The sequence below is a fragment of the Hyperolius riggenbachi genome, chromosome 1 (assembly GCF_040937935.1).
Source record: "Hyperolius riggenbachi isolate aHypRig1 chromosome 1, aHypRig1.pri, whole genome shotgun sequence".
Lineage (NCBI taxonomy): Eukaryota > Metazoa > Chordata > Amphibia > Anura > Hyperoliidae > Hyperolius > Hyperolius riggenbachi.
The window spans coordinates 548,589,449-548,613,308 of NC_090646.1; the positions used below are offsets into that span (position 1 = coordinate 548,589,449).

Sequence of the window (23,860 nt, forward strand, 5' to 3'; positions counted from 1 at the left end):
TTGTATTTGACACCCCTGCTGTAGTGTAAGTACGAGGCTTTATATTTGGGTAGCTAGTGAACCAGTCCTACAACACTGCATATTCTTATTGGCCATTATCTCTGGTGCATGGTCTTCTAGTTATCTCCTGCTGAGTAGAACAATGCCTAATTGCTAGGCAGATAGATGGTTAGATAGATAATTTCCAACATGTTGGAAATTATCTATCTGGCAGGTAAATCTAATGCCTAGTACACACCATACAATTTTCTGTAAGATTTTCTGTTAGATTTAAGGTGGCTATACACTGGTCGATTTGCCATCAGATTCGACCAACAGATAGATCCCTCTCTGATCGAATCTGATCAGAGAGGGATCGTATGGCTGCCTTTACTGCAAACAGATTGTGAATCTATTTCAGCATGAAACCGATCACAATCTGTGGAGCTGCCGCTGCTGCCACCGCCCCCGACCCCCCCCCCCCCCCCCCACATACATTACCTGCTGCGGCCTGCGCGACTCCCCCAATCTCCGCTGTCTTTTCCATGCTGGGCTTCAGGTTCCAGCTGGCTTCACAGAACTTCCTGTCCAGGGGAAGTTTAAACAGTAGAGGGCGCTCTACTTTTTAAACTTCCTGCCGGGACAGGAAGAAGTGAAGCTGCAGCCCTGGAGCGGAGAAGAAGACAGCGGAGACCGGGGGAGTCGCGCCGGCCAGAGCAGGTAATATATTGCCGCTGTATTGTGTCAGTCGTCGGGCATTCGACCGCCGCCATCAACGCACTCCTGACCCACCGGCGATCGAGAAAAATCTTCCGCACGGACGCATCAACGGGAACGATTGATTTCGGACGAAAATCGATCGTTCTGTCAGCGTTTGCGCAACGATTTCACAGCAGATTCGATCACAGTGATCAAATCTGCTGTAAATCGGTGGGAAAATCGTTAGGTGTATGGGCCCCTTTACCTGCCAGATAGATAATTTCCAACATGTAGGAAATTATCTATCTAACCATCTATCTGCCTAGCAATTAAGCATTGTTCTACTCAGCAGGAGATAACCAGAAGACAATACACCAGAGATAATGACCAGTCTATACCAGTACTTTACAGAAAATAATCTAATTATAGAAAATCTAACAGAAAATTGTATGGTGTTTACTAGGCATAACAGAAAATCTAACAGAAAATTGCATGGTGTGTACATAGCATTATAGAGGTCGCAGTGATTCCTGGGAATAGTGTTGATGCAGTAATCCATTGCCATGCAAGAGCAGAGAGAAAAGAATGCAGTTAACTTATTAGTATATTGAAAGCTTTAACTACTAGCCGACCGTGTCATGCCGATGGGCGTGGCCGTGGCGGCAGCCCCAGGACCTCCTAACGCCGATCGGCATAAAGTCCTGGGGCTCTGTTTTGTAGGAGATCGCGCGCAAATCTCCTGCTTGGTGGCTGGAGCCTTCAGATCGCCGCTTGGGAGACTGATAGATGGTGAAACAACCATCTATTTACACGTACAGCGCTTCGAGCTACAGCAATGCTGTACTGGGGACACGGCTGTCCCCTTGTGTCCCACAGGAGCGATCCGCTGTGATAGGCTCGCTGTGATAGGCTGGCCAGGGGAGGGAGGGTAAGTGAAAAAATATATATATATATTAAAAAAAATACAATAAATATTTATAAAAAAAACAACAACAAACAAACCTGGGGGCGATCAGGCACCACCAACAGAGAGCTCTGTTGGTGGGGCGAAAGGGGGAATCATTTATGTGCTGCAGCCCTGCAGCTTGGCCTTAAAGCTGCAGTGGCCTATTTTACCAAAAAAAGGCTTGGTCTTTAGGGGGTTTAACAAGTCCTCAAGTGGTTAAAGATCTCATTTTGAGGTGTGGTCCCCTTTAAAGTGAACCCAAACTCTTGCACAGGACAGAAGGTAAACAAAGAGAAATGCACCCTGTGAACTCATGCAATTCTGCTAAGTGTGATCCTGGCCTGTATGTATTTAGAGAGTTTAGCCTGTCTAATTCCCCTGTCAAATCACAAGTTGTTATTTGATCCCTCAGAGGGGTTAATTGGAAAGCACAGGATATTAACATTGGGCTCTATTCATAAAAAAGATGTGGCGAAAAAACTCCTGGAGGGAAAATACCGCAGCGGTATTTTACACTTCTGGGTGGTCATTCAAAAAAATCTTGAAAGCTGCGATGCAAGAGCGGAGATCTCCCGCTGAAAGCTGTCGGTAAGCTGTCGGAAGGCATGCGGAAACACTTCAGCCGGCAGAGTCCCTCCGTGCACTGCTCTCTCTGGGAGGTCTGTCCCATTCACTTGTATGTAATCCGCAAAATCAGAGGAAGCGGTATTTCCCGTCCACATACCGCTTCCTCTAATCTTTATGAATGGCCATTTTGTTACTTTTTTCTAGATTAATCTAGAAAAACACTGGAGAAGGCGGAAATTTCTCGCTCTGCTGGGGGATTGTAGATTTTCATGCGGGAACAGCTTTTATGAATGCCCACTTTGCTAAATGGATGAGAAAACCCGCTGTTTTGAGCGGAAAACTTGCGGTAATGGTTTATGAATAGAGCCCATGTGTTTTCTTCCATGAAAGCAGGAAGCAGAGTAGATGTATTGCAGGATTTGTGTCTGCTGTAACAAAAAATGTTTTTCTGGAAAGGTTATTATGCTGTTGTGTATCTTAGAGCAGAGAGGAAGTTCTGAGTTCAGGTTCGCTTTAAGAGCCAAGTATGAAGTTTAAGCTAGAAAATCTCTGACACATCCTCAACTACAAGGCCAATTTGATGCACAGCTCAGAGCTGAATACCTGCTATGCGTAACATAACAGGTCTACTCTGCAGACTGCATAGCTTTCCCCTAATCACGGAGATCTCCTACACTAGAATCTAGTCCCATGAGCACATCCCGACCACGCCACTACATCCCCTGTCCTGTGCTGTGGTCCAGACTGCCCCGCCCCCCGCAGGTGGCCCGGTAGCCGCGATAGAACACAGACAGAAGTGTGAAATACCCCGCCCCTGCCACGAGGCGCCGGCGACGCCCCTTCGTACGATTCAGCCAATAGCCGAGCTCTTGTTTACTTTTCCTCGCCGGTTTCCCAGGCCCGCCCATTATGGTAATAGTTGTGTGCCCGGAGTGGAGCGAGCAGCTGGGAAGAGTTGTTGCGGCGTATCTGTGGCCACTGGCCAGTGCAGCCGTTGTGACGGGTCCTTTCCTCGGTTATAGGCGTGTGGCTTAGGCGCATCAGGGGGTGGGTGCGTCCCGCAGTGATACTAGTGTTATTCCGGGAGGGACCTTATCACGGTGCTGTGTCTGACCTGCTCCACACCAGTGTCCGCCTAGAGATGGAGGGACTGCAGAGCCCGGGCGCCGGGGACAGCAAGGTCAGTGACAATGGAGGGGTGTGTGACAGTGGAGGCCATACACCCGTGTCTGATGTCCCCTGGCTGCTCTCCATGTGACCCATGCCTGCCTCTCCCCTGTGATGCTGCACTCCTGGGACAAGCCACATTCTCCATGCTGCTTGCATTGTTGCTGCAATAAAGATGCCCATTTCTGGTGCAAGCTTGCACCCTTCTTCATGTAGTCCCTCACATTACTTATTAATTTAAAGTTTATTACCTAGCTTACCCTTCTACTGCATAGGATTGGTAAGATTGAACAACCAATATTTTATTAAGCCTGGTACACACTTTCAATCATGATTGGCCAATCATTGATAAATGTTACCATCTAGTATGAGGATTTACCTATGCAATCTTCATAGTAGTCAATATTTGTTGAACCTCATACTACATGGAAGTGGTAAAATTGGTCAGCGATTAAGCCAATCATTGCAAATGTGTACCAGGCTTTACTGATGGGCACCTCAACAGTCTCCCAGGTTTGACCAGTTCAGGATGGACCTTTTATTGACGTCTATAGGCTCTGCACCCTCCGCACTGCATTGGTGTGTGGGATAAGTATTATTATTTGAGCAGTAATTGGTAGACCCTATGAGATTCTGAGTGCTAATTAACTGTTGTAATGAAAGTGGTCTTTGCTAGCCATACACGGGTTCTTCACAGCCCAATCCAGCAAGTGATTGACATTGGGTTGAGTAGCAGTAAGCAAGTCTGTCACCATGTTCCTTTATCTGCAAAGTAGAAACTTGATAGAACTGCTAGCAGTGTACCGCTTTATGCAGCAATACATGACTTCCCTGCTGCTCAGTCCCACCTGCTTGATGGACAATTTCCATTATGCCTAATCATCCTTTCGATTGTTAAACTGCCCCGAATAGATCAAAAGTTTATTGTCTGGGAATATTGAGGCAAAAGAAGCTTGTTTTGTACAATCAAAGGGGTCAAATGGCTGGAAAAACGAATGTGTGTGCGTGGTCATCTTTATATGGTTAAACTAAGACCACGATGGTTAACTTTTGGCACTCTGAAGCATTCTATGAGCCTTTCAAGGGCTAGTTCACAGTGCTCAGTTTCATTGCAGAATTCTGCATGTTGGCTCTCTGCCAATATAATTCTATGGGCCTGATCACAGTATTCCATTGTAACCGTCCTATTATAACTTGCTGCATGCAGGCTTTGTATTAAGGTAGGTGCACACATAGCATAACACGAAGGGTTATGTTTATTTTTGTCATGTGCAGGTTTGTTGTTTTTTTTTTTGCGTTTTTACCGCAGTTGCATTTTTCAAGCGTATACATGTTTCACATACAGAAAATGCTTGTATGCGTTTTCTAATTGCGTTTTATGCAAATTATCGAACACAACAGGAAGTGGAAATACATTATAAAACCATTTTTTTTTAATAACTCATGTAAAAAGCATGAAAAACGCATACCATCACGTTTACATTGACTTTCATTATGTGCGTTTTTGTATATTATGCAACAAAAATTTTTTTTTTTTCCCTGCGGCCCATAGACCTCCATTAGCGGCAAAAACAAAGCGGTTTCCGCAATGCTAGAGTTTCTAAGTGTGCACCTAGCCTCGAAGTCTATGTCCAGTCTCCATTGCACCTCAGTCATTATAACGAGTGCGTTATGCAACTGACCATTGGGAACTTAAGCTGAGTACACACGTACGATAACGATCGTTCAAAAACGAACGATAACGACAATCGGAACGATAATCGTGCGTTCAAAAAGTGTGAACGATCGTTTTTGTGAACGATAACGATCGTTATCGTTCAATCGGACCGATCCAACCCGGCGGATTTTTTCGAAAGATAATCGTTCAATCGTTGCAGTGTGTACAAAGATCGTCCGATAACGCATGTTCTTATTGCCTGTCATAACGTCACTTCCGTTTGCGCACGCATTTTTTTATCGTTCGTCGTTCAGTACTTTATACTTATATCGTTCACGTGTGTACACAATCGTTCATTACGAACGATCTTTTCAGTCTAATTTGAATATCGTGTAAACGTCACGAATCGTTCGTAACGAACGATCTTTATCGGACGTGTATACGAACCTTTAGCCTGTGAGTAGAATTAATTAAGATGCAGTCTGACATGTTGGAAAACTTTGTTAAAATTGACTCTTAATCCATTTTGTTTTACTGTATATAACTGCAGAATGATGTGTGGTAGCAAATGTAATGAATTATGATAGCATTGTTACATTAGCATACAAATCTTATTGAAACCACGCTTCTGTTTGTGGCAGGACTTATCGATTGTAATGCTCATTTCTATTGCCATTTCATTTGTTTTGGTGCCCTGGGATACCAAGTTCATGTCATATTCGATTTACATACATTTCTATGTAGATTGTTTTTGTTTTATTATATGGTCTATTTATAGTTTATTTTAAGTTTAGTGTATAAAAATTCCTAGCATCACATTAATTAAAGGTGAAGAAGTTACATCATATTTATTGCGATGTTGCCCTGGAAATGTAATACCTTGGCTCATGCAGTTTTACAAGCAACATTTATGGTTGCGTATTTCCTTATGTAGGCTACCAGATGAGAAAAATAAATCTCCATTGTGAAGGAAAGCTGCCAGCCTGCCTGATCAGCTCTTGTTTTCATGTAGGTTTATTATAAGATCAGTTAGTGCCAGTCATTAGACCACTGCAGGGCCTCTGCTCCCAGTGCCTGGTCTGTATCCCCTCTGGCTCAGAGGTATATGGGAAGCTGTCAGTGTATACCTACTTTTTCCAAAGACCTTATATTGGATTAGAGATGAGCCTAAATGTGCCCATTAACGATACAATTCCACGGATTATCTGTGTACTGTCATCGCGGTAATCAATTGCTAACAATTGGTTGTGCCCATTAATGCCGAATTTCAGCTAACCAATCCCCTTTTTAGATTCATCCCATTAATTTGGTCGAATTGGTTAGTGTGAATTTGTCATGGGCATGACCTAATGGAAACTGTCGCTTGACTGCAGGATTGTACCATTAATGGGCACCTTTAAGCCTTGCACACACTCTAGAGTCTAGATGGTTCTCAGGCTGAGGGGACAAGGGCTGTGGAGTTGATACAAAAATCATCTGACTCCTCAGTTTATGAATCCACCGAATTAGACTCCAGGTATCCAAACATTGCTCTGACTCCACAGCCCTGGCGTGTACAGTCTCTGCTGAGAGTCTAGCATGTGTATGGCAGCACTAATGCATCGAGACATCTGGCCTGCTGGGTCATCTTGCCCAGATGCAGCTTTGTTGTCCTCCTGCAGCAGATCGGGTGTTTCTAACATTTCTGACAAGATTAGCTGCATGCTTGTTTCTGGTTTTATTCAGACACTACTGCTGCCAAATAGATCAGCAGGATAGCCAGGCAACTGGTATTGTTTAAAAGGAAATAAATATGGTAGCCTCCATATACAGCTCACTTCAGTTTAAGCTAGCCCTCCACTTTTGGTCAGGTAAATGATCATCATTTTCCAGATACTGATTGTTTACTTATTCTGACACTTTGAACCATTACATATTGGTTTTTAAACTGTTTTTTAGTATTTGTATAGCGCTGACATTTTCAGCAGGGCATTAGAGTTTATAGTCATGTTACCAACTGTGCCTCAGAGGAGCTCACCATCTAACTTCTACCACAGTCACAGGCCCTTCCAGGGCCGGTCCTCTCATGAAGCAAGGTGAAACATTGGCATCAGGCAGCATGTTTGTACTGGGTGCTTACACTTTTACTTACAGTTTGCAGTCAGAGTAGGAGGAGAAGCGAGAGGAGAGCGAGTGAGGTGAAGAGGTCAGCATTGGGGGGGGGGGGGGGGGGGGAAGCAGCTTGTTGTGCTGTGTGAGGAGTCTGACAGTGGGGAGGGGGGGGGGGGCAGGAGAGCAGCAATTTCATTCGACTTGAACAGCAGAAGGGAGGAGGTGGCACTGCTGTCCTGACTGAGGAGGAATGGAATGGAATGGAGTGGCTGAGGGTGAGCAGTTTGTTTAGCACGCTGGCTGTGAGTCTCTGTGTTGAGCTGCAGCATGTCATGTGATAACATAAATGAAGCAGAGTAAATTGTCAGGTGCTATGCAATCATTCCAAATTGGGTGAGGGGAGGGGGCGTGTATCCTCACAAGTTTGCCTCGGGCAGCAAAAAGTCTATAACAGACCCTGGGCCCATCAAGTCACTGAGCAATTTTAGGGGAAGCCAATGACTCCATCTGTATGTTTTTTGAGACGTGGGAGGAAACTGGACTGTCTGGAGGAAAGTCGCGCAGACACGGGGAGAACATACAAACTCCATGCGTAGTGCCATTTCCTATATTTCAATTAGGGACCCACTGCATACATGGAAAAAAAATACCATCCACTGCACCAGCGATCAGTTAAAATCTTTTTTTAAAGGACAACTGAAGCGAGAGGGATATGGAAGGCTTCCGTATTTGTTTCCTTTTAAACAATACCTGTTGCCTGACTGTCATCCTGATCCTCTGCCTCTAATACTTTTAGCCATAGCCCGTGAACAAGCATGCAGTAGATCGGGTGTTTTTGACATTGTCAGATCTGACAAGATTAGCAGCATGCTTGTTTCTGGTGTTATTTCAGACACTGCTACAGCAAATAGGTCAGCAGGACAGCCAGGCGACTGGTATGGTTTTAAAGGAAATAAATTACAGCCTCTATATTTTCACTTCAGTTGTCCTTTAAAGGTGACCATACACTGGTCCATGTGGCCAAAAGATAGATCCCTCTCGGATCATCATCTGATCAGAAGAAAATTTATCTGGTCGAATCCTTCCACACTCCGCATATATATATTTTTTTTATAGATTTTGCATGAAATGTTTGTTGCAGTGCAATGCTGTGTGGCGTCAATCTGCTGCCTGTCCTGACCTGCTGACATGTGATCTAATGATTGATCAAGTTGGCATGCTGGAACATCGATTTCTAACAGATCGTATCAAATTGACTCCTTATCAATGGAAAAAATCCATTGTATATGGCCATCCTCATAACAATTACAACCCCATAGCAGCTATCTTTTTATTATCCAGTGCAGTGTACCCATAGTGTATAGGTACAGGCAAAATTGTCATTTGAACCTGGCATTTCCCTGTTCTGGGCATGGGGGAACACTGGCAAAAATGCAGACACCTGGATTCAGTGTCAGTGTTTACACTGTCATTCAGCTTTGACGCTTGAGCAGCAGATGCTACTTTGCAGCAGGGAAGAACAGGCCAATTCCGGGAGAAAGGAGAGGCAGAAGAGGGTGGCGTGGGAGTGATCAGGCCAGAGGGGGCTAGAGGAAGCCCCAGGTATGTATATTTTCTTTATAACGCCCATCTCAGGTTCCTTTAAGTCTCATAAACCCCTGAATAAGCTGTCTGTACAGCCAGTGATGTTGCCCAAGGGGTTTGGGTTCTGATCCCCAATGAGTGACATAAAGAGAAGCGTACGCATCTTAATTGGCTGTCGCATTGGTGTCTCATGGTAATTTCCCTGCAGGTAATTGCCCCTTTCACCTTTCCCAGTTGAAAATTACCATGATGATACACAAAATGTATAGTTCATGCATGGCAAGGATGATACAGCATCTGTTCCTAATGTTCTCAATGACCTGAGCAAACTTAATTATGCACAGAAATCAGAATTTGCAGGGCTGAACCAGAACTTTTCTCAGGACTAATAAGATTTGGGAACTGCTGATAACCGTGGTGTTTGCTCCCCAGCCTAATTAGCACCACGGAAAGTTCTGCTTTGACGTCAGTTCCATTTCCTATAGATCAAAAATAACATTTAAATTAAAATGCTCACCTGTGACCTGTTGTAGTCATGTGCCATTCACTTCTAGATATTGAAAAGACAAACTTATTCCTATGACAAGGTGTGCTGCAAGTGGAAAATAAAGTGGTTTGTTTTTTCTCTTCTCTTTGCTGAGAGTTTGTCTTTAATGTTTTCAGTCACATCATTTATTTGCATGTTTTGTATGTCTGGTGAGCAGCACGGTCACACCCTGAAGGGAATGATTTGCTTCATCATGCTTTCAGACTGCAGTAGTATCCAGGGGCGGCTCCAGTACAGCAGCGTCCCAGCAGACATGTACTGATGCTGAATAAGTGACTGAGCTACTTTAGACTCAATTTATGCAAAAAAAGAAAAAAAAATGTATAAGAATAAATATCTTTAAGTCTCCACTGCTCATTCTTTTTTTCTATAACCAAACTCACCTCTTTGTAGCACTATTCCTTTCCTTCATAGAACAGGCTATATTTTTAGCACAGTCTATTCCCTAGGTGTGTCTTCTGCGCTAGCATCAGCCATGACTGAGACTCGAGGAAGGTGTCTCTTGACTAAATCTGTATACTCCCCTGTGTAATTATAAAAATGTTATTACAATGACTGTGGATAACATTTTGGACTTTGCTGTTTGATTAAGATTGGCCATAAATGACAGCATTACCTTATTTGTCGGAGACTGATTTCCTTTGTATAACAGATATTGGTCATGTTCAGTTAAACACCAGCATTGAAATGAAACAAAGTCTTTTGATACATTTGCGTACAAATCCATGTGTTTTGCAGGTGCATGTGTTTTTTCTTTCATGTGAACACATATTAGCGTTCACACTTGTGTTAGCATTCAGTGTGCTGCACGTTTTTGTTAATTTTATGTACATTTTAATGCTGCAGTAGACCACACATACAACTCAAATCTGTAGATACAAATGTCACTTTTTTGTGCTTTTTATGTTTTAGTGCACATGCTGTAAATTTGGGAGTTGTATAAATGCTACAACTACCGGATAGTGGCATACCGTACTTTCCATCAATCATGTGAGTGAGGTTATGTGTGGAACTTAACCGAATAGAGGTGCACCTATTAAGAGGCATACGTGCATCCATTCTTGATGGGCTAATGTTACCACTTCCGTGTAGTATGACTGCTTGCCTAGACAACCTGTTCATTGTGTACATAGGCTTCAATTCATCAAAGGCTGTTCAATAACAAAAACCAAGTTGTTAAAATACCACGTTCGGTATTGTAGACTTGTGTGTGCTAATTCATCAATATTTTTACAGGTGCAGTAATTCACTGAAGCCCATTGATAAAATCCTTGGTCAGTAACTGTTCTCTGTGCAGTGAGGGCATTACAATAGGCATCCCCAACATCCCTTTAGATGTGCATGTTATACTGCCTCTGCTCACTCTGAATCTGCTCTGACTGTCCCATTAGTCTTAACGTTTTATTCAAGTGCCACAGCTTACATAAACTGCCAAGAAACATTACACATGCCCTGCTTATGTGATTCCCCCTCCCCCACTAGTTCCCACTAGCTCCACTCGAATTTAAGCAGGAATTAAAGGTGTTACACTGCCGGAAGGTGGCAGGAAAAGCTTCTCTCCCCCCCCCCCCCCCTTCACTGCCCTGGGGGTAGGTAAACTAGACCCTCCCTCAGAGCCTTGCAGAAAAGAGAGAACCTTCCCTATTGGCTCTCTGAGGGCTCGTTTCCACTGTAGCGGTGCGGAATCGCCTGGATTCCACCGCTGAAGAAATCGCATGCAGCTGCGTTTCCCCATGCGGATTTACCCGCGATTTCGCATGCGATTTCGCATGGCAGGGAGCCAGGCGAATTTAACCATGTCACTGCCTGTGTAAAGTTCCATTGCCTTTCATGCGAAATCGCGTGGAAATCCGCATGACAAAGCCGCATGCGATTTCCCTATTGAATGCATTAGCGGCGATTCGCCCGCATTCCTGCCGCACGCGAAATCTGACGTCCCTGTCGTGCAGATTTTTCCCGCACCGAAAGCCGCCGCCGCACACGTGGAAACAGCCCCATCCACTAACATTGAGTATGCGAATCCGCATGCAGTGCCCGCATGCGGATTCTCTATAGTCGAAACGAGTCCTGAGGCTATCAGTCAGAGGGATATCCACAGGGAAGGCATTCAAAGCTGGTTACAGACAGAGTAGAGCTGGAGGTAATCACTGCACATGATTCTGTGTGTTATGGAATGCTGTAGCATTGATCAATTGACATTTACTGACGTGTCAGTAATTTACCTCACTCCTCTGTAGTTTGAGCTTTTCATGTGGTAACAGCCTTGATGAATTAACATTTTCCTAAGTGCTCTGTAAAGTCAGCTGTTTTCAGCATTACCAAATGCGGTAAAGGTAGCCATACACTGGTCGATTTGCCATTAGATCGACCAACAGACAGATCCCTCTCTGATCGAATCTGATCAGATAGGGATCGTATGGCTGCCTTTACTGCAAACTGATTGGGAATCGATTTCATCATGAAACCAATTCACAATCTGCTGAGCTGCCGCCTGTCCCCCCGGCATAAATTACCTGAGGCTGGTTGCCGGGCGTAATGTCCCCGTCATGTGGCTCCTCCGGCTCCGACATCCGCATATAACTTGCGCTATCACACCAGTGACAGCGGAAGTTCAAATAGAGCGCCCTTTATTTGTACTTCCGCTGTCGCTGGCGTGACAGCGGAAGTTATGAGGATGCCGGAGGTGCCATGACTGGAGCAGTGACGAACGGGATGCCCGGGAGCCAGCCTCAGGTAATGTATACCTGCGTCGAAAGGCCTGAATCGTACGCCGCAAGCGACGCGCTACCTACCCGCGGGCGATTGACGGTAATTTCCCGCATGGCGCGATCGACAAACTGATTGATATCAGGAGGAAATCAATCGGTCGGGTGTGTTTAGCGCGAGCTATTTGACAGCAGATTCGATCCCAGTGATCGAATCTGCTGTCGATCGGCGGGAAATCGGGCCAGTGTATGGCCAGCTTGATGAATTGAAGCCAAAATCTGTTGGCCCTAACATAACATGAGTGGAAACATTGGCTAATCAATATTGAATGTGTGTATATGCCAGTGCTATGCAGGAGAAGTCGGAGCAATTTTTGGGTACCTGGAGTCGTAGGTTTCATAAACCTGAGGAGTTGGATGATTTTTGTACCAGTTCCATAGCCCTGCATGTGTGCGCCTTTAGTGGTAGGTCATATGGACAGCTGACAGTAGTTGGTTAACCCCCTGTCGACTTCAACCATGGAACCGCCATGTGGTGACAGAAATTCATTGTTGTTCATGGAGCACCACTTGGTGCTCTGCCTTTGCAAGCATGTCTGAGTAGGCAGCAGCCACCTACAAGACAATACATAAAGCATCTGTCACATGCACATGTCCACACTGTATGACAACAGCTAGCACAAACTGCTGTCAGTGGTTCATGCAAATGCCACCATTGGATGCAGTATATAGTGATGGAATGAGGATTTGATCTTCAAGAGCTCAGTGTTTGGGCTGGTGCACACTACAAGAGCCTTTTAAAAGCCAGAGATTTTAAAAGCTCTTGTTAATGCAATGCTATGGGGGATTTTTACAAAATCAGTGCTCCAGTGTGAATTAACACATAGGATAACATTTGCAAGAGCTTTTAAAATCTCAAAGCGCTTAGCAAAGCTCTTGTGGAGCCCTTTAACTGCTTGTTTACCACTTCGTAGCCCCCAGTTTAGCTGTTCCACTGTGGCACTTGAGCCATAGGGAAATGTAGACATTACCTTGCACATTCAGTTGTAACGGACAGCAACTGCACATGCGCTCCTCAGTGCTGGAGGGCACACATAGACTCAGACACCTGCAGTGTTATTATATAGGATGGTGGTTTTCTAGCTTTTACCATAGGTTGTCATATTGCTGTGCTCCCTAGCGATATGGACAGATATATCCGTCCATAAAAACCTGCTGTGAACAGTATAAACGTGCATACACATCAATACTCTCCCGCACTGTATACTAGACCCTTGCTTGACACATTTTGGCAAGTTGCAGGGAAAAAAGTTTTTTTTTAAATAAATTTTATCACTTTTTGCACAGAAATCCTGGGGAAATTGAACGCTAGGGAGGTTAAAAAGGACCAATGGTGAAAAATGCAAAGCCTGCAATGTAAAGCTTGGTGTGTACATCCTATTCTTTAATTGGCTAATTATTGGTAATTATAAATTACCACTTTAAAGGGATACTGTAGGGGGTCGGGGAAAAGGAGTTGAACTTGGGGCTTCTAATGGTCCCCCGCAGACTTCCTGTGCTCGAGCAGCCACTCACCGAAGCTCCGGCCCCGCCTCTGGTTTACCTCTGGAATTTCAGACTTTAAAGTCTGAAAACCACTGCGCCTGCGTTGCCGTGTCCTCGCTCCCACTGGTGTCACCAGGAGCGTACTGCGCAGGCCCAGTATGGTCTGTGCCTGCGCGGTACGCTCCTAGCGACACCAGTGGGAGCGAGGACACGACAACGCAGGCGCAGTGGTTTTCTGACTTTAAAGTCTGAAATTCCAGAGGTGAACCAGAGGCGGGGCCGGAGCTTCGGTGAGTGGCTGCTCGGGCACAGGAAGTCTGCGGGGGACCATTAGAAGCCCCGAGTAAGTTCAACTCCTTTTCCCTGATTTCCCCCCCCTCCCCCCCTACAGTATCCCTTTAATGTAGTATAATGGGCAACTGTCCCTGCGTATAGCAGGGACAGTTGTCTGTGTAGCTGGGTCTGTGCTTTTTGCTACTGCGCATGTGTAGGACAACAGGGACGGAGACAGGCGGGTGCGCGCAGGTGCGCATAGACAGACCTAGCCCGTTTTTAAAACTGGCTAAGGTCACTAGTGTATTATAAGAGCTTACCTACACGATTTGTTCATAGCATTCAAGGTCTTTTGGCCCTCATACTGCTAAAATTGGTCAGTGATTGGCCAATTAAAATTGGATGTGTATGTACCTTAATCTCCTTAGCGGTGATCTCGCGTCAGGCTTGGGACAGAAATCCACAGCTCAGCGGTAACGCCGTGCCTGAGTGAGTTATATGCAGGAGCTGCTGAAGATCTCTGGTATTTTTGTTTCTTTGTTTGTAGGGTCTAAAAGCTTGTTGAAAAAATTGCACGGCGTCTAAATTCTAAATCTGGAAATAATTATAACGTCAGGGAGGTTAAAGGACAACTGAAGTGAGAAGAATATGGAGGCTGTCTGGCAGCCCTGCTGATCTATTTGGCTGCAGTGGTGTCTGAATCGCACTAGAAACAAGCTCGCAGCTAATCTTGTCAGATCTGACAATGTCAAACACCTTATCTGCATATGCTTGTTCAGGGTCTGTGGCTAAAAGTACTAGTTGAAGAAGTTCAGCAGGACAGCTGGGCAACTGGTATTGCTTAAAAGGAAATAAATATGGCAGACTCCATATCCCTCTCACTTTAGTTGTCCTTCAAGGCTCTGTATTACTGTTCCATGGATCGGCAGGTTGTCATACACAGCCCACACCAGCTCAGCAGCTATTGCCTAATTGGTGGCTGCCCAGCAGGGGGTGGGCCGAGGTAAAGTGGGTGGAGGTGGCCACAGAGCTTCGGAAGATTTGGGGGAAAACAGCTGTGGCTTGCCCATAGAGGGGGTGGAGGTTGAGACGGGCTCATTTGTGACTCAATGTGATGGATGCATCTTGACTGCCCATGCCAAGAGCCAACAAGCAATGGGCTGGTGTCTGGAAGAAGCTGACAGGTCTTTGATGAGAGTTCTGAACTTTCTATAGTCTTACTATAGCTGGGATAATGTTCATATGCAATCAAAAAAGCACATGAGTTTTTAATGTACAGCCAGGCACATGCTACCTCCAAACTTCTGTGTAAAGTGTCGCATTACAATCTATGGGAATTTCACACCAGTGTGTATATTGACTTCTCTGAATCCGGTTTGAACAATACCTTTGTGTTAGGACCCCAGTAAATATTTTAACTTTGAAGTAGCCTACGGCTCTCTCCACTTTTATATTCAATACCTTTTGTTACAGGCACATTGGAGACTTCCCTGACATTTCATTGGATTGGGCACTGAATGTATTTACTGGAGTTATTTGAGAAAAAAGTTCCAGGCCATTCTCCCCTTCCTAATGTCTGCTGTGAAATGTAAAATACATGTGTATGCTTATGTATATAGTACGGTACAGTTTTGTTCTGGAGTAAAATGCAGTATAAAGGACACTTCTCCTGTAACTATGGCTGTAGGTTGTAAAAATCTTACAGGTTTTGGACTAGTCAATCTTTGTGGAGCATTCTTGTTTTTTTTTCAGGCACGTCTGATCTAATTTCCAATCGTTTTTCAGATTTTTCGAATCGCTTCAAAACAATATGCTCAAAAAAAAAAACTATCACAAATCCGAGCGGACCTGTCAGAAATGATTGTTTCAACCATCAATCTGGTGGAGAATTGCATTGTGTGTGATGGGTATAAAGTAGCGATGAGGCAAGCCTTGGGTACAAAAAACTATTGGCCCTAAAGTTGGCCACTGACGATACAATCTTTTTTTATCCAATCTTACCATTTCTATGTAATATAAGAGACTGCCTATAGTAAACATTCAATATATTCACTCAGTTTTCTCTTCTACTACATAGATTTGGTAAGATTGGATGAAAAATTTGTATAGTTAGTTGGCCACCTTAAAGGGAACCTAAAGCGAGTTAAATTATTTAAAATAAACACATGATGTAGCTGCATATGAATATTACATACTAACCTCACCGTCAGTTACTCTCAGCTCACCATTTTCTTCTTACAGTGATCCCTTCCAGTTCTGACAATATTTTGTCAGAATTGAAATATATACCAGTTGCTGTCAGTTATAGATCAGCAGCTGTCAGTTACAACTGTGCAAGGTAATGTCCATGTATCTGTATGGCTCAAGTGGGTGATATTACAGATTAAGTGTGCTGACCAGGAAGCTGTTATGGGGGAAATGGCAATTTTTAAAATGGAGGACGGAGAATTCCATCAATCACAGTGGATAAACAGGACGCAGGAGAGGAGAAAGAGATTGAGTAGACTACACAGGAGGTAAGTATGACCTGTGGATGATTATTTTGACTTTTTTATTTTCAGTTCAGCCTCTTTAAGAGGGAAGCCTTTGGATGCTATAGAGCCTGGGTGCTCACACTTTTTCAGCTCACAAGCTACTTTACAAATTAGAATCAATGATCAAGTAGTCCTTTGCAATTGATGGGTAGGTTGCAGGAGACATGTTTGGCACACCTGCTATAGAGGCTGCCCATGCCGTCCCCCGGTTCTCTGTCCCCGAGCGCTAACCCCCAAAGATTACCAACAAGGGTCTGTTGGTAGGAACCTCGGGGCCACACTGCTCTTCAGGCACGAGCGTGGCTGTTCTGCGCCTGCATGAGTACAGATGCTCAGTTAGGGCCAGCGCACACAGAGAGAGAGAGAGGTGCCTCCGCTCTCCCGATCCCCACTGCAATACATACCTCCCCCCAGGGATCCCGCGATGGCGCATCCTCCCGATCAGCTCCAGGCTTGACTATGGGGAGGATCGGGACTGCGCATAACGTTATGCTAATGACGTCCTGTCCGATCGCCGCCATAGCGACGAGTGAAGCTAATTGGGAAGCTGCGGCTCTTGTGGGATCGCGGACAGGTGAGTGTTGCCGGCGGCGATCGGGGGGAGCAGATAGGTGGCGGGGATTTGGGGGACTCGGGTAGCTAGCCTAGTGCTTGCTGTGAAGTTTACAACTACTTTTATTCTAAAAATCCCTCCTGCAAACGCAGCCTCATAAACTGCGTACCGCCAGGGAGGTTAAAGGAAGCCTGAAGGGACTTTTACCTAGGCCTCTTGCCAGCTCCCTGCAGCCTTCCTGTGCCCACGCCATCACGGAATAATCCTCCAGTCCCACGGTCCGACTAAGTTTCGGTATCACTGACTTGCAAGTCACGACCACTGCATCTGCGTGGCCCCTCTTACGCGTGTCCTCTGTGCTCATGTCGGGAGTGTCCTGCGCATTACGAGAAAAGTGCGAAGAGGGAGCCTGGCGATGACGCACGCGTCCAGGGCCACGCAGTTGTTGAGACTTGCAAGTCAGCAATACCAAAACTTAGCCATGCTGGGGGACTGAACGATCATTCCATGACCGTGCAGGCACAGGGTGCCTGAGGGGGCAATCAGAAAGAAACCCTAGGTAAGTGAAACTTAATTTTATTGCATTAGGGCCCGTTCTCACCTGAGTGGGAATCGCGCGATTCCCGCTCACGGCAAACCGCTAGCAGTTCTGCAAAAACCGCTACACAATGTAGTAAGTGGCAGTGTTCTCACTGCCGCGGTTACAGTTGGCGATAACCGCAACCGTGCTGCATGCAGCGGTTTGCCGGCGACTAGCGTTCTGTGATTAGCGCGCAAAGCACGCTAATTGCGATCGCTCCAAAACCGCCGCAGTGTCCAGTGATTTTTTTTTTTCCATGCTAATCACGGGAAAATCACTCCTGCAGTTTGATTACAAGTGTGAACGGGCCCTTAAGTCCCTTCACGTTTCCTTTAAAGTGGACCTGTACTCTTGCACAGAACAGAAGGAAAACATAGAGAAATGCGCCCTGTATGTATTTAGAGAGTTTAGCCTGTCTAATTCCCATTCATCTGTGACTTACCACAGGTTGTAATTTGATTTCTCCTCTGCCTCGATAGCGCAGCTAATTAGTAAACACAGGATGTAAGCAATGTCTGCTTCAATGAAAGCAGGAAGTAGACATGCTGCAGAATTATTGCAGGATTTGTATCAGCTGTAACAAATATTTTTTTCTTTAACCACTTCAGCCTTTAGTGTTTATGCATCCAAGCAATTTTCACCTCCCATTCATTCGCCAAAATAACTTTATCACTACTTATCACAATGAAATGATCTATAGCTTGTTTTTTCTGCCACCAATCTGGCTTTCTTTGGGTGGTACATTTTGCAAATAACTATTTTTATTCTAAATGCATTTTAACGGGAACATTAAGAAAAAAATCATTTTGTCAGTTTTGGGCCATTATAGCTTTAAAATAATACAACCCACGTATTTTATTTGCCCGTTTGTCCCAGTTATTACTGTTTACATTATGTCCCTATCACAATGTATGGTGCCAATATTTTATGTGGAGATAAAGGGGCAATTTTTTCTGTTTTGCGTCAATCACTATTTACAAGCTTATGATTTAAAAAATATTAGCAATATAACCTCTTGACATGCATATTACATTTTTTGATTAAATTTTTTAGAGTATTTTTCGGTGTGTGGGAGGTAAACCTTTAATTTTAAATGTAAAAATGTCTATTCATTTAAAAAATGTATGTAGATGTAGTTTTACAATTTGGCTAAAAGATGGCCACAGTCTTGGGTGAAATGACTAGCAGGACAGGACTTTCCCTGCACTGTACATTCTGTATGTTCCTGTTTCTTCCAGACAGACATCCACTGTGAACTAAATCTTTCATTGTGGTGATCCGGATGATTCGACTCACAAAAAAGATCCGGATCAAATGAACGATTCGTTCATGATCCGGACAACACTACAGTCCCACCAATAGTCATCACAGTGCAGTGAATATTAATTAGCCATGTGGCTGGCCACGAGGAGGGGAGACCTCCTCCACCAACATTACTGAGCATGTGCAAACAATCTAACGTCGCTTAGCCCAGTATAGCGTACAGCATGCAGCACTTTGTTTAAACGTGCTGCGTTACTATGTAGCACAACGTGTGCACTCTGAACAGCGCGATTGATTTTACAGTGCTGTGAGTTAGGCTGCGTTACTGGCTGCTGTAACGTGGGACTTTAACGTCCCGCTGTGAAACCAGCCTTAGAGTAGAGGAAGTTCTGAGTTCAGGCCTGCTTTAAAGCAAACCTGGCGGCAGACCGCTGTGATTGCTGCCACTCTAAAGCTATTCACAGGTACTAGATCTTCACCTGTTGAGATGATTGATCATTTTTGTCCTGGACAAAATTTACCAATATCCTAAGATGTTTGGTGAGCCGCTACTGACACAAAAAATATTGTGTTGTCGCTCCCACTTGTCTTCACCCTCTCCATAGATCAGTCGTAACTATAAATCGGTGGCTCCTAAAACTGTCACCAGCAAACATTTTGAGCAACAGTCATACAGTATCTGTATGGGTATCGGCTGCATAGCTACTGGAAGCACTGAAAAGGGAGGGAGCGGGAACTCTACCTCAGAAAGCAGAAGCTTATTGGTTAGTCATTTTCGGAACAGATCGGATAACAGGTCATGCACATATCTGGGCACTGGCTTTTTTTAATAAGCAGGGCGTCTATAGTATACTTAGCGGCTTGTTAACTACATACTGTTAGTCTTAAAATTTCAGTATGTAGATGTTCTTCTGTATTGTGCTACTTTTTTATTTTGTAAAGACTTCCGCTGTACACAATTGTTGGTTGTGGTGATGTAATAAATCGTGCCCGTTGCATTGTCCTCTTTGTACAGTGGTAAGCTAGGATTAGCAGAGTGAACTTTATTATGCAGAAGTTTGTGAGGAAGACTGCACTGTCTCTGAGGAGACATGTGTGGGGTGTTCTAGAAAACGTGTGCTCCTGTTCCCACAAAAGCCCAAAATGAGCAGACAAATCTCCTCTTCCAAATGATTAACTGCAGGCCAGAGCTTTCTCCTAATTTGCTCAGCCAGACTGTAATTCACTCTCATCTGTGTAATTGAAGGAGACAGCGCCCCATCATGCAGCCACTGTGTAATGGGATTTATGCCTAGTGTTGTGGCCAGATATGGTGCAGCATCCAAGAGTTTCAGGGCCAAAGCCAGAGAACATGAATAGGCAGAGCTAAACACAGCGCTGTGTAATATGTTGGCGCTTTATAAATACAATAAATAACAAGCCACCTCCTTTACACATAAAGGAAACAAGACTGCTATGTACTGCTCTATGCTAGATTTCTTTCTGTGCTTGAAGAGATTTCCTCAATTTCCTGTCCCTGTGATTGGCTTGTCTGAAAAGCAAGTGAAGGGAAACTCCTACAAGGCCACTCACCGCAATAAAATCCTGATTAGTGTTCTAATCGTTCTCCATTGGGTGTTAAAGAAATAAAAAGTTGGCTTGAGCTCCACTTTTATTTTTCAGTGTTAGAATGAAACTTCCATGAACAGTATTGCATGCAGGCTCTGCCTTTTGTAAACTCACTATTTAGTCCTTGAACAATGGCAGTAACTTCATTTCACCATTGCAACGGCCAAGTTTTTCAGCAGAGCCTTTATTCCAGGGCTGGAGAAATATTGGGAGCGTCGTAGTTAATGTGCCTTAAAGCAAACACGTGAGTGCTCCCCCAACCCCCCCCCCCCCCCAAAAAAAAAGATACTTGGCTAAGCAAGGGGAGTGGAATCTTCAAACAAGTTGGCCGTCAAATGAGTATATCTGCTGGGCGGATCGCGTAAGGCTCAGCAGTCGGGGCTGCCATACACATGCTTGTTTGCCGGCTGAGGCGGTCGTTATCTGCTGCCTCAGCCAACTTTAGTCAAGTGTGTGTGCGAGCCTTTAGTATTGGCCTGACCCCAGATCCCATGATACAGCTGCTGGAGTGAAACACAATGCTAAATGTGTGCTCAATGCCAAACAGATGTCTCTCTTTTGGGGTTCTGCTTGTGGCAGTTTTTTCACTCAGTAAATGCAGCACCTAGTTAGCTTGTTAACAAAGGGCTCTGTGAAATCCTCCCGACATTCCCATAGAGCACTATGGCCTCTCTTTCCCAATGGTAAACTATCGCTAAGAAGCTCATGTGACTGAGCCCCAAGTTTTCAGTGGGCTGCTGTTGGGTTGAAAGTTGTTGCCCATATAAGAAAGGAATTCCCTAGAAGCATACAAATTCACTTGCTATTTTTGGGGGATGTGTAATCGGATACAAACACAAATTTGCATACGTGTGCATCTGCTTTACCTGTGAATTTGCATGTGCGATTGCAAATGGTTTAAATTTCTTTCTGTTGACAACTTGAAATTGCGCAAAATCATGACTGCATAAACTAATGTGAAAATCACATGTGACATAAAGAACATTTTGGCACAGCTGTCCAGTATTTTCCTGGATGTGAATTTCGCAGCTAATGGAAACCAGCCAATTTAGATGCATTGAGAATTTGTGTGTATCAAATCCAAACAAATTTGCATCTAGTGGAAACGAGCCCTAAGCTTGTGCACATATTACCATTGCTGTGCTACACAGGTGGCCATTGGCTTTACCTGTGCTGCTCTCTGCTGCAGCGCTAACCACATTCTGTTACACTGAATGGGACAGTGTTGTGCGCAGAAACCCAAGCAGCATTGCGTTGTCTAAAAGCGATTCTGTACAGCGCATAGGTGTGCCCATCAGACTGTGTTGCCTGGTGTCCCTGAATAGTGCACACTGAGACGCATTACTGATATTGGCAACAGTGTGCCCAGGCTATAGGAGTCGTCTGAATGATTACCTTCAGTAGCTTTGCTTTTCAGACTCTTCATCTAAGCGAGCCAGTTTTTGATCAATATTTTATAGTAACTTTTAATTTATATTTAGTAGGTCGCTACCTAATGTATTATGTTGTGACAGCCCATAGCCATACTTTTAATGACAGTGCTGTCCCTATTTGTTACCAGCTGGCAGGAAGTATCACACCAGACTAATGTGAATCTGTACTCTTGGCAAGCAGTAGAGCAAGTTGTAGAGCTCTGTCATATTCCTAGGAGACAGTGCAGTCTGAGGAAAGCATTGCAGATTCCATATGCCTTTCTCTCTTTCAGATTTTAATCTGTGCTTTTACTCTGTTAAAATCGAAGTATTTGCTCATTCAGTGGGTTAAAATAGAAATATTGGGCAGTAATGCAAATATCAGAAACCTGTTTTTCTGGGTCCAGCCAAAAGCACCTAAATATGCTTGCTCTGTGTTTAGCAAGCTCATGGTGAATGAAAACTCCAAGGAGTGTGTAAGGGATTAATAAGGACCAAGATTCCCTCTTACTAAAAATGCTATATAGAACATAATTGTGCCTTCTTAAAGCAGTAGGATTAGCCATTATTTGCCAGGGGAAAAAACAAAACCTATATAAGTAGATAAATACTTGATCTACTTACCTAACACATGTATTGTACTGTCCACGGTTTGATTTCAGTGAATGTTGTATAGTAAATGAAGAGAATTCTGTTCCTGGTGGCAACCATGTCTTCAGCCCACAGTTTAGGATAAATCCTGATGTCATTTCTGCCTTTTTTTTTGGTCCCCTTTTCTCCTCCAATCCCTGAGTCACCTCAGCTTTGCTTGTAAACACAAGTGAGCAGGGGATCTGTTTCAGATAAGTAGCTAGGCAGGGAAATAAATGGAAGAGGAATACATTCTATATAAAAAGAACCCCCAGCATGCAATTGTTTGGTACTGATGACTAAAGGGGCCAGTGCTCCTTAAGTATGTGATAACTCCAAATCACAACAGCAGAGAAAGTTTTGAATGCAGGATTAGCATCTTTATCACTTAATAAACTCAGACCAGTTGCTGTTGAAATTTGATTTTTATGGTGACAATCCCACTTTAAAACAGAAGGTAATTGTGATTATTCAGGTTGGAGTGAACATTGGTGTCCCACAATGCACCACTACTGAATATGCAAATTGTCCCTTTTGTTGACTCTGAAAGCTAAACACACCTCTAGAACAGCTGGAATGCAATGTGTCAACTTGTTAGTTGTACAGATTCATATCTAGCCAACATGCATACAAACTGTCTCGGACTGGATGATCCTTATCAGTGCATGGCATGGATTGTGGCTCTATGGAGCAGGGCTTGAAACACCCAGTTACATATTGCCCAGCAAGCTTGTGTACTTCACATCCCATTAATGATTTTTATGCGGACCAGTGCAGATCACTGATGGTGTTTCTGGCAGAAGGGATTGGCAGACAAATTTTCCCACAGTTATTTGTATGATCAGTGGGGGTAATGGAATTTTACTGGCACTTTGGTTTTGTTTTACTTATTGAATTATTTTTTTATTTTTTTCCTTCCAGGCAACAATTAAAAACATTGAACGAGAACTCCTGTGTCCCTCCTGCAAGGAGCTGTACACCCATCCGCTGATCTTACCATGTCAGCACAGCATCTGCCACAAGTGTGTCAAAGAACTTCTCTTCATGTCCATCGAGGACTCCACCGATGTCAGTTCCGAAGCTTCAACGCCAGGAAGTCCCCGTGTCCGCATTCAGTCACCCAGTGTGGAGAGACTTGACAGACTTATTAGATCAGGTCAGTGGCAGAGATCCGCATTGCAGCATGTATGGATAATAGGCCTGAAGGATAAATCGAATTTAAACTGAAATCGCGATCACCGGGATCACAATTTTGGAATCGTCAAAGCGGCGATTATCGCGATCACTTCATTTCCACATGGGGGAAGTTTGAAGAAGCTGCTTCAAACTTCCCCAATGTCCCGGCGCATGTGGCCCGCAGTGTTGGACATACCTTCCGCACGAGTCGAAACGCTGTCCGTCATCTATCGCCGTCTGCCGGCTCTTGTGCTTGGCAAAACTTGTACAGGAACTATTTCGTGCATTAGAGCCTGCAGGAGGCGAAGTGGATAGATGGGCATCGCTGGACTCGTGCTTGAAGC

The 23,860-nt window shown here is 44.4% G+C and overlaps 1 protein-coding gene across 1 annotated transcript in view; it reads left to right on the forward strand.

The window, feature by feature from the left end:
- The first annotated feature begins 3,130 nt into the window (after positions 1 to 3,130).
- Positions 3,131 to 23,860, forward strand: part of TRIM36 (tripartite motif containing 36) — a 76,649-nt gene continuing 55,919 nt past the window's right edge. The window contains exons 1-2 of the mRNA XM_068247252.1: positions 3,131 to 3,371; positions 23,262 to 23,496. Coding sequence (XP_068103353.1) covers positions 3,333 to 3,371; positions 23,262 to 23,496 — 274 coding nt within the window. The 5' untranslated portion in view covers positions 3,131 to 3,332. The remainder of the gene's footprint in view (positions 3,372 to 23,261; positions 23,497 to 23,860) is intronic.